This window comes from Caloenas nicobarica, chromosome 1 (genome assembly GCF_036013445.1).
Source record: "Caloenas nicobarica isolate bCalNic1 chromosome 1, bCalNic1.hap1, whole genome shotgun sequence".
NCBI lineage: Eukaryota > Metazoa > Chordata > Aves > Columbiformes > Columbidae > Caloenas > Caloenas nicobarica.
Window position 1 is genome coordinate 109,606,448 of NC_088245.1, and position 12,103 is coordinate 109,618,550.

The 12,103-nt window shown below is 39.2% G+C and overlaps 1 protein-coding gene across 1 annotated transcript in view; it reads left to right on the forward strand.

Annotated features, from left to right (window-relative positions):
- The window catches only part of PHEX (phosphate regulating endopeptidase X-linked), a 102,537-nt gene that overhangs the window by 73,430 nt on the left and 17,004 nt on the right, over positions 1 to 12,103 (forward strand). The window contains exon 15 of the mRNA XM_065648892.1: positions 3,091 to 3,149. Within this exon, the coding sequence (XP_065504964.1) occupies positions 3,091 to 3,149 (59 nt within the window). The remainder of the gene's footprint in view (positions 1 to 3,090; positions 3,150 to 12,103) is intronic.

A 12,103-nucleotide genomic window follows, 5' to 3' on the forward strand; every position in this document is an offset into this window, starting at 1 on the left:
TCCTGGGTCTCCTCCAGGACCTATTTCAGTAAGCCCTGGCTCTTGGTTCCCCACTTGCTATCTCAGTGCAGGTTTTAGATTTTCTTTCTACAAGGGAAATCTCAAACTTATAAGTGACATGTCTGCAGCATTAAGTTTTGACTGCTGCAGTACTCCATAAGAGCTTAGGGTTTGTTAAACTTGTCTTTTTTTTTTTTTTTTTTTTCCTATCCTTCTGCTAATAGATCAAATGCACTGAAGTTGCAACAAGACCTGGAGCCAATTCCCAGGCAACCTGACTTCAAACAGGAGTGAGAGCACTATTTCTAAATTTGCTTCACCTTAAAATTTAACAGCAACAGCTATTTATTACAGACCTTCTTATAGTAATTTGATGTATTATTAGATAAGGTCTGTCGCTGAAACGTTCAGTCATTTCAAGGACCTCACTGAGAGAAGATAACAGATGAGAGGTGAAGCTGTTCTGCTAGCCTGAATGGAAGCAGTCTCAGTTATTTCTCCTCTTTTGTGGAAAATGCTTCCTAAATCTTCTCAAGAGTGGGTCAGAATGGTACAACAAAATGCTGGAGTGTAAATATGCTCCTTGCCAAGTGTCTACATGTCAAATATGAAATTCACCAGTATACTCTGCTTGTCACTAGACAACTCTTGCTCCTCCTAACTCCTCAGTATGGCTGCTAAGTCTCCTCTTCCTAGCTGCTTAAAAACATAACAAGCTCAACATGGGATCATTCTTGAGGCCTTGTTATGAAACAGTGACTTGGAAAGAACTTAATTCAGTTTTACAGTGAGAAAACTGAGGGTGCTGTCCATCTTTGGCTCATACTAAGCTCAGGAAACAGGATGGGCTCTGTTATTGCTGTGGCAGGTTGTGAAGAAAGCAGCAGTCTCAGGATGGGGATGTTGTGATGAGTCTAAGTAGCTTGTCTATGAGTGACCACTCTGTGAGTTCCTAGGTCTGAAAGCATGGCCAACAGTGCTATGATGTCCCTCCTCAGTAGCTGTGGACCAAATGTCAACAGCATTTGCAGTTGCTCTCAGGCAGAGTGAGGTGGTCCTGTGGTGACAAGTACCTGTATCACTGGTTAGCTCCTCATGCAGTAAAAATGGGTACAACCTTTTCTGCTAGAGAGGTGTCACTTGCCAGTGAAGAGCTCTTTAACCCCTGCTTGTGGTGCTTCCTATCTTGAACTGGCTGTGGTGAGCCCCTGGAACTGCAGCAGCAAAGAGAATGAGGAGAAAGGCAAAGCACATTAGTCTGTTTTGAAGTATCTGTTATCTGTCTCAGGCCCTTGATCTTGTGACTGGAAATGAGAGCCCCTGTAAGACACTCACTCTAAGAAGGATTTGCAAAAGGGAAGATTTGTTGTCCTGGAAGCCTTTTTCATGCTTGGAAGTTGATGTTTGAGGGAACAAAAAGGCCATTGTAAGTAGAACAAGCCAACAGGGTGAGGTTGAGTCACAATGCTATGTGTCTTTGTTCAAACTTAGAATAAAATCTAAATTAAAGCCTTTGGTGTTTCAGATGGGTCCCTTTCAGATGGGTCCTCTCCTTTTCAAAAAAGGGACTGAGCCCTCCAGAACAACTACTAAGCCTGGAGAGCAGGTGCCACAGACAAATAGCTGGCTTGCATCCTTCAAAACAGTTCAGCTGATTGCTGCTGTGAACAAACATGAAATTGAAATGTGATTAATTAAGCCCCCTAATTTTTTCTTTATCCCTTCACCATAAGAATTTTTTCTTCAATCTTCCGTTATCTTACTACATTACCTCTGACATTTAATCTCTTCATTACAGAGGAAACAGAGAACACATCAGAAAATAACCTACCTCTGCTCCTCCTTTTCAGAATCTCCTAGTAAAAAAAATGAGGGGAGTTATCTCTGGCAATTAGAGCCTATAATGCAGTGGATGGTTAAAGATGCTTACATTACATCACCCTTTGCTTTCATTGGTTAGTTTTTCTAGTTGCTGCATTATGAAACAAGCTGTTCAGCTTTGAAGATGAGAGAAACAAATAAGTTTATTGATAAAAGACAGAATGCTGCCATTCTAAAACCTCTCCCCTTTGTTGCATGGTTTACCTGAGGACATCAGTTGCCAGAAAAACAGTCAGGATCTACAGATAACCCATTCGTTTGATGGTGCTATTTTAAAGCACAGATCGTGAATGTGAATGTCATTGACAACACACATTTTCCATGTTCTGATAGATCTTTCTTTGTCTTATTCTTTGTTTGGGAGCTCCTCTCTCTTCTCTTTGAAATAAATTTTCCAAAGCAATTGCATTGCATTCATTTGGCTTTACAAATCTTCGAAGTGATGCATTTATAAAGACATCAGGATGTTCCTGTCTGGACATTTAGTAGAGTTGCTTCTAATTTATTATGGATTAACCCCTAATTCTTATAATCTTTATTACTTTTCTTTTATGCCAGTTCTTCCTTATAAAATCACAAAGTGAAATCTTGGACTCATAAAACTCAAAGTTTCATCTGAGGGGATTTTGATCTTACTGAAGCCAGCTGAGATTTTCCACTCGTATGGGTGAAATCACTGTCAACATAGAATTTATTTTCCCAGAAAGAACTTGCCCATGTGGCTGCTGTCATCCTAGGTACTCAAGCAGTTGTTCAGCAAAGCATTTGAAGCCACTTCACTTGTTTCAAATTGCTCTCCTCTAATTTCGAGAGGGAGTTTCTCCCCACATGGTTGAAAGACACTTAAGAGAGTTTTCACAGCTGCTGTCAGTGTTGGAGCCTCTGAGTGAACTTCAGTGCATTGGTATGACTGACCTTACAAGCACAATGGTCACATAGACATAAAATAGATGAGCTAACAGGAAGCTTAACAATCACTCCTGCTGAAAATTCATTGACCATACACACTTAAAATACAACCATTAAAAAATATATTCCAATGTTTTAGAAAGTGTCGGTAGCATGTGTTGAAACAGAGAAATACTTAGTGTATCCTAGGTCTTTCACATTTATGTTTCCTTTCACTGAGTTCATTTTTTATCTTTTCTCATTATATTCATAAAGGTATGTAAATGTACTGACAGCTGATTTCTCTTGCTCTTACTACAGGTGGTTTACAAGCCCAACTACTGTAAATGCTTTTTATAGTGCATCTACCAACCAGATCAGTGAGTATCTGACTTCTGAGCCTCCTTATAAAGTTCCTGTTTGGGAAACTGTGTATCAGATAATACCTGTACAGTTTGTGTGTTTGTGACTGAAAATCAAAGCTCAAACCTGGTAATTCAGCTGTGAGACATCTTAAGTGAGAGGATAGTTCTGGAAAGGCAAGAGGTCCCACAAATTTGGATTGCTGTTGCTTAAGGAGTTACCTGTGTCAGCCGAGTTACAGTGACCGCCTGTGTGTGTACTCTGTCCACTGCAAATGTTAGCTTAAATTACCGTTATTAAAGCTTAATGGTTCTGTCTTCTGTTTTCTGTAGCAAAAACATGTGTATGCATACCTCCATAATTATACAGTAACTCTTTAAGTGTTAGCAACTCAGTCCTCTAGTATTAATAAACATGTAGCAATAAACATGACTAGAACAGGCTGTGATATAGACCAGCATATTTGCTTAATGCCTTCAAGGACAAGGAGTGGTATCTGTAGTTAACTTAAAATTCTTACCTTTATAGTTTGATGATATTGTCTTGTGCATACAGAACAACCTGTCTTATGCTAATTTTAGTTATTGGGTTTTTTTTTAGAGAGCATAAATCCTGGTTTGGAAGCATATGAGATAAAAGAGCTGAGTTTTTCAAAGAAGTGTATAGATTTGGATGTTCATTCCCATTTGCTTTAATGAGACTTTGTACAGAAAATTTCTAACTGGCTTTAAAAGTCTGCACCAGTATTTCTACGTACAACAGTGTTATCTTTACCCTGACAATTCTCTTTGCTTTTATTAGCTTTGCAAGTTAAATCAGCCATTCTTGTTCTGTGCCATCAGGGTCTGGAAGGCGGCTGCCATAACCTCTGTGGTCTTAATCTCCTAGGAAAGGAGTGTCAAAAATCACAGAGTGGCTCCCACTTTTTCTCCTGAACCTGTTTTAGTCGCAGAGAGAAGAAGATTTTGAAAGGCACAAAATGAATGTATCACACTGAAGAGGTTACAGCAGAAGGCTGGCAATCTGGGTCTGCTGGTACCTGCTCCTACCAGTTTGTATAAACAATTTTTGCCTTCAGACCACTCACTTAAATTATTTTGTGTCCAAGTGAGCTCATTTGTAAAGTGTGTGTGATAATTAGGTGTTCTTTTCATTAAAATTAGTTCCAGGCCTAGACTGCTTTACCTTAATTATAGGACTGCTATCATTAAGCAGCCACGTTTGTTGATCATCTGAGGGAGCACTTGAGGGAGATGTTCCTGAGCTGATCACAGCTCTGAGGTACATGTGGAGCACGACAGCTGCTGCTCCTGCCAAACTAAGCACCAGCCACCACTGCTGCTTCAGACGTATCGCGTGAACGGAGGGGAAGCCCAGTCAGCCTGAAATGAGAACCATGGCTGTTATGTCTTCTTTGATATTGGGTCCTTTCAAGTTTCAGCAGCATTCAGCTCTCTCAGCCTCTCTGCCGTGGCACATTAGAGAAAGCTGTAATGAGAGGCTAGAGTCACTGAAGCTAAATTTCACACTCGCCGTGTCTGATGGTGTCACGAAGCAGAGAGCTGTCAAATGTGACCAATCAGTCATGGGTGTAGAGGCAATTGTATTTTCTATCATAACTGCTGACCTTCTTGTACTGCTGGCACCTGACCTTGAAGTTTGGATAGTGCTGCTCACTGTCCTTTTAAGACTATTCCTAAGAGGAAAAGGATTTAGGTGGTTCTTTCTGAGCAAAGCCCCCTTCCTACCTGAGAGAGGTTTACAAATGTAATCGCACCCTAAAAATGATGCGCCATAGGAGGGAAGATTCAAAGAAAGGCGTGGTACAAAGTCTTACACTGCTGACTGATGTGATTTGCAGGGAAAGAGGCCCTGTGAGATGTGGGAGGAACGTGCTCAGGTCTGAAGTCACTGATAAATATTTGACACATCACCACTGAGTTCCCTTTAATGCTGCTGGGAAAGAACTGCACTGTGGGAAACTGGAGCTTGCAAGCCTATGCACACTCCTATTGCACGGTGTATCTGCTGGGCAAATCTCATGCCCAGCAATCATTACCTTGCTGCTTTGCAGCTGTGTTTTCAGTAGTAATCCATGCAAAATTCTGTAGAAGCTGGTGATATGCTACAAAAACTGTGGACTTTTTAAAGGCCTAGTTAAACAACAGAAAATAAGTTCTACAAATGAGAGTCATTTGAAAATAAGAAATAAACCTGAACTCTCGCAAGGTAAGTGTAAAGTTGTGATATAGCAAGCCCACAAAGATTTTGAGGACCAACTTTCTAAGAGCATAAAAACTAATAATAAAACCTTTTTTTCAAATACACTGAAAGAGGAGAGTTTGTAAGGCATATAAAGAAGATACAATTCTTTGCATTAGAAGAGTTTGGGAAATTGTTATCTTGGAGTGTTTTCTTATGGGAGGTAAGTTCCGTGAAGTGTTTCAAATTTAGTGTCAATAGAAGGTACTTCAGAAGAAATTATTAAAATGAGCTGTGACAAATATAAGGACCAGATAAAATTATCTCAGATATTTCAAAGGATCTTTGTCAAGAAATTGCCAAACAACCAGCTTTAATGTATAGCTTACCACTTATAGTGGCCTTAGCACCGGAAGAATAGGTGTGGTAAGTGTCAAATCCTTTTTTTTCAAAAGAGAATCCAGGGTGATCTGCATAAAACATCCTTCTAGCCTCTCTATGAAGGAAACTGGTTGTGACCACAAAATGAATGAATAAGCATATGATATAATGGGGAGGATTCAGTGTGACTTGTTTTTTTATTTTTCTTTTAGGAAAAAAATCATACTTTCATAGTCTATTAGAGTCTTGAAATTCAGAAAACCTAAGTATGCTTGATACGCTGTTTGTTTCATAGAACATTTTTATAAGGGTCTTTCCCAGTTCTATTAACTGGAAGTTGTCATGGGACAAGAAAGAAGGTCCTTTCATAAATTAGTGACTGAACAGAGATAAGAAAAGGTGGTAGGGACAAATTAATTGTTTTCAGAATATTTGGAGGGGTGTGTTATGCGGATCTGTACTGTTCACTGTATTAGCAGATGATCTGAAGAAGAGAGTGTTCTGTTCTGAACAAAAGAAGAGACAGATATAAACTTAGTCCAGGAGGTCAGGGACCTCTGTTACTGATTGCTGGAAGGCAGAAAGATATACTAGTAGAATAATTACCTCACAGATGCCCAGCACACTTTCCATACACAACTACTATTGATCACTGCTGGAAAAAAAAGAGAATGAACTAAACAGGTTCTTCATCTGCTTGAGTGCCCCTGCTCTTTGGTGAGCAAACTAGATTTTAGTGTGTTCGAGGCCCATCTATTTTTGCTCTTGGTAAATGAATTTACTAAGAAGGAGAATTTGAGAAATGAGAATTTTAAAATGCATAATAGAAATTGTTTCTGCAAAGCAGCTTCTACATTAACTGGAAAATACTTGGTTTCAAAATTGATTCTAAAAATTAGGGCCATTCAGTTTGGAAATGGAAATGTACTGTGTGATGTTATCAGCGTAACCACAGCAACTCCAAACTGGATTAGCCATTGAAAGCTTTGTGGAATAGTTTAGAGAAAAAGCAACATCAGTGCCTTGAACCATGGATTCCGAAAAGGAGGTATCATTAGGTACCTGCAGAAGTGGAGGAGAACGTGGAGTTCCTGATGACTTCTGAACTTTAAGAACATGCTTTTGCTTTCTGTGCTCAGAACACAGGCAAATTTCTCACACACTCCTGATGAAAGGATTACAAATTCTTCTGTCTCTGCAGTCTGTACCACTGACATAAGCAGTTAAACAAGAAATCACTGTGATCTCCATACAAGTCCACGCAGTCTTCATACACAGGCAGGCTATGTTTTTAACGTCACTACTTGATTACTCAATTACTTGTAAGAAAAGGTCTTTCTTCACTAAAAGTGGAAATTAATAGAGTAGAAACTAGATAATCTAGAAAATTATTATATTTGTGAGAATACAGCAAAACTTGCATACGCAGTAGATTGTAACAAATTTTGCTGCACTATAGTGGAAACATCCTTATGTTTGCTATTGCATTTCATTTTCATTACTAAACTATTGATAACTTGAAGGGTCAACAACTCTGTTAATATCTCCAAAGGAAAATAAGTAAATTTATCAAGGTAAGGTGTGTTGCAAAGAACAGAGTTAAAAAATACAGTACATATAATTTATCTTATTATACAAGTTTACTCCTGATGTTCTCTTTACATGAGTTCTAATTATTTATTTCCTCTTTTTACATAATTCAAGGTGTCTTGGATTAACAACCATCCATGTTTATAATGGTTGTTAATCATGTTAAATCCTGGTTTGGATAACTTTTCAATTTTCTTTGCATTTGCTTGTTGATTTCCCCTCAATTATAGGTACTTAACAAGGACAACAGGTACATGTCATTGCCCTTAGATTCTAAAAGGGTATCTAAGTACCCTTCATATAATCTCAGCAGCATGAATACTACCTTTTTATTGTCATCATTGGAACACAAAAAACACTTTCTGAAAGGCTCTGTTTCTTTTAATGAGCTGTAGAGTATTCAACAAGTATGTGCTGAAAATAGATACAAATGATGATCAAAGTATACTAGCGTACTTCTGTTGAAGAAAAGATTTTATTTCATTACAGCACTAAAATATTGGCCCTTGATTATGTTAATAATAGAAGGAAACTGCTCATTAGACATTTGGTGTATTTAATTTTCTTTCCAAGTGTAGATATGCATGTCTCAAAGATGTATCAAAAAAAGTAACATTTGTGCATCATTAACAGTAATGAAAGGAAGATTTACAGTGAACTGAGGCAAATATAAGCAGCACACTCATGAAGTGTAAGCTTGAATAGATGTATTGGATAATTAATTACTGTTGATATTATCTCTGTAAGTTTATACCCATGCTCCTTCTAAGTCATTTGTGCTTGTATTACAGTTCTCTAGTGAAAGTCAAGTGGCCTCTTTAGAGAGTGGCTTCATTACATGTTACAGGAAGAAGATATAAGCAAAGCCAGAATTCTAAAATTACCTTCAAATTAGCAGCCATAGAGAAAACCACAGACGAGAGTTCATATTAGCCAGTAAGTGTCATCTTTATCGAAAGCAGCTTGCTGATGCTGCGAGTTGCAAGGGAGAGCTCTGATCTTGCCAGGAGCCGGGGAAGCGCTGGCAGGTGCTGGGGACAGGGCAGGATGCGTGGACTGCACGTAGGGGCACTTTCTCTTCCCTTAAGAACTACACTAATTGGAAGGTTATTGATGAAGTAGTTTCAAGTGTGCTGTTAGTTTCCAGGAGGTTAATGAACATGACAGACTTGGACTGAACACTTTCTGAACCCTGTTATTAAGGAAGCATTAAGTGTTCTTAAGTGAGCTCTCATTTTCAGTTTTCCCTATTTACCAATGACCAGTGTTCTCTTTTATTTAATTACAGTCAGAGGTGATATGATGCATGATCCTTACATCCACTCTTTATTTCTTCTTCCTAAAATCCTTATCTATAAATGTATAAAATAGGAGAACTTCTTTTTTCCCACCCCGAGGAATCTAGTGAGTTTTATCCTTTAGAAAAGGAAGATTAAAGTTTTTAGTAAAAACAGGCATTTTCACTGGTTTCCCTAGTCCCTTAGCACCCCATATTCCTTGGCCCCTCACAAACCATCTTGTGCTTCTCCTCATGGTCCCCACTGAGTTCAGGAAATGCCAGGTTCTCTCTTTTTCATGAGCAGCAAAGAACCTCCTGTCAGGTGAAGCAGAAACTGAGCCAAGAAGTGAACCTGAGGCTGCTGAGTCTTCTGCTTTAAGACCATCAGTTCTCTTTATCTTTGAATGAATTTATTCACTACTCCTCAGAATGTTAAGCTTTGTATTCATGCATAGCGTAGAACAGTTACTGTGCCTTACACAATTTATATTTTGTGTCCTTACACAATTCATATTTTCTGTCCTTACACAATTCATGTTTTCTGTCTTCTTGAAATTAAGTGTATGATGCAGGTCCCTGTTATGGCAGACAGTTTGATCCTAATCACCTACATATAGTTGCTCAAACCAGTCTGAGATGCTCTATAGCATCCCATATGTCTCCTCGTTTCTAGTGTATCTGAGAGAGAACTTGCAGAAGACCCTTGCCCGTCAAGGCTGGTAGCTAGAGCCCAAACAGGACATGCAAAGTCATCCCAGTTGTCCAAACAGAAGTCTGTGGAAACATTTTAAATGAATGTACCCTGCCTTTTGTGCTGTTTTCAGATAACTAACCAGCACTGTAGTCATCTTCATGTTTAACTCCTTATGCGAATTCAATATCCTTTGTTTACTGACCAGCAGTTAGTCTTCTGCTTATATCTTATTCCTTTAAAACTCTCCATCTGAATTCATTCAACGATGCTTGAAAACCAGTTTTTAAACACATTCAAGAATTGCCAGTACAACAATTGGCAGAGTACCCTGTCTATCACACAATTTAACGCAGCTGTCTCCCATATCCACTGTTTACATACTGGATTCACTAGCCTATCAGAAGTTGCTTTAAACAAAATGACCAATAATTGAAAATTGTAAATTCACTGACTTGGAATAAGGCCTTACTTGATCTTGTCTCGCTCAGTTAAAAATATCGTGCAATATGACTGAATAACATAATTGAACTATAGACTTTGAATTCATATTTATATTTGAACTACACATTTCCTCATGATTTGGTGAGCTATCTCATGTGTTTTTAGTTTACTTCATCCATTATTAGTCTGCATTGTTTCAGTGAACTATCAGATGAAATGTGATTGCTTGTGTCTCCTCAGTGAAGTAAAAATACTACACTGAGTCTCGGAGCATTCATCTGCAAAATGTGTATAATAACACCATAAAGGTATTAGCTGGTAAATGGATTCATTAATGGAAGTAAAGCCACTGTAGAAGTGAGGAAAAAGAATTGTTTCAAATTTGAAACACATTTTAAAAAGCTTTATAGCAACTTGCTGTGGAGAGAGGCTAAAAATTGGAATAATGGGTAGAAGGAAGCCAGAAGCCTTCAATTAAGTTAAAAGTAGTCCTGTGCAGGTAGAGTGCTGTCAGAGCTTCAAGATCAGCATAAACTTAGAGTGAAATATTTGAAGTAAGCCAGATGTAGTCTACTGCTTGAAATGCCCCTGTGTTCCAGAACAGTAAGATGAGTAAGAGGAAAGTTCAGCAAAGAATTCCTGTTCAAGGGTCTAGATGCGGGAGTTAGGAAAGCCAAAGCCTACCTGGAGACGAATCTGGTGAGGGTTGTGAAGGGCACCAATAGATGTTTCTGCAAGTGTAGCAGCATCAGAAGGAATTCTAGGGAAGATGTGGTCCAATGCTGAATTGAAGCAAAGAAACTGGTGACAAATGACATGGAAAAGATCAAGGTACTCACTGACTTCGTTGCCTCAGTCTTTACTGATAGGACTGGCTTTCAGGAATCCTGGGCCCTTGAGACCAGAGGGCAAGTCTGGAGCACCCATGAGTGGTGAAGGAGCTGGCTGATGGCATTGAGGCCATTCTTGATTACCTTAGAAAGGTTATGGTGGTTGGAGGAGGTTCCTGAGGACTGGAAGAAAGCAAATGTCACTCCTGTCTTCAAGAAGGAATATCCGGGGAACTACAGGCTGGTCAGCCTCACATCAGTCCCTGTGTACATGATGGAGTAAATCCTGGAAAAAGTTTCCCTGACTAGCTCAGTGGGTAAGGGGAGAGCCCTGAATGTGATTCAGCTTGACTTTAGCAAGACTTCTGGCACTGTATCACATAACATTCTCACATACAGACTGCTGAAGAATGGGTTAGACAAGTGGATAGTCAAGTGGTCTGAAAACTGGTTGAATTTCTGGGTTTAAAGGACTGTGTTCATAACTGTTGGGCTCTAAAGTGTTGTGATCAATGGCACAAAGTCCATCTGGAGGATGTTCTAGCTGCCCCATTTTGCCACCTGTAAGATGCATAGATGTGGGGTATCAGCGCTATTCTGTGACAGCTTGAATTCAGTTGTCGGCAGATCTCCAGTGCTCTTGTGGCATGTGACACCAGTGCTTATCTCAGAAGGATGCTGCATTTCTATGACATTGGTCCAAAAGTATGTAGGTTGTAAGAAGGTAGGCAAGCCAAATTCTGCAAGTCCAGGTCCTACATATGACAGACAGGTTTGTGTCAGGGTCTGTAATAAGACAACTCAGTTTTCTTTCTGTGTGCTGTTGCTGAGTAATGGCCTTGAGTGTAGGCTCCAAACCTGCACTACCAAGAAAGTGAGCCTTTCAGCCCATATCACTCTTCTGGGGTTGTGTATAGGCAGGAAGTATGAAAAGATGCACTACAGGCTGGATTTATGGTGAAGTGTTAGCTTGAAGTACATTTTCAGTGCCTGTATCCATTCCTTAAGATGTGAAGCTCTCTGAAGTCTGACTGACTTACTCCTCCAGATCAATGCTTTGCTTGCTTGAACTCCAGTGGCATACAAATAATCCCATTAGTATTTATTGCTTCTACAGCCTACCATGAGCTCTCTGAATTTTGTTATTAATTCTTTAAGGTACAATATGCCAAGCAAGCAAGAAATGGACTTCACAAGGGAATTGCCTAAATTGAGGGATTCAAAACAGAGCAAAATAAGAAACTGTCAGGTGATTTATCTCCTGTTACAATTTCAAGGAGATTCTAGGTCTAGGACGTTGTTATTGTTTCTCCTTCCAAGGATGATCTGGTTGATGCTTGCCTGAGGGAGATGTTGCATATAGAGGGATGCCCTATGTTGCTAACTCTGGATCTATTCCTTGTGGTGTTGCAGTAGTGGACAAGCACCCTCCCTCATTTAGTGTTTCTAAACTCTGGAGAACAGGACACCTTTGCTTTACTACCTGACCAAGAACCACTTTCAAAACCAGACAATTCTTTTTTCTTAAAAAAGAAAAAAAAAAGAAAAAGAAAT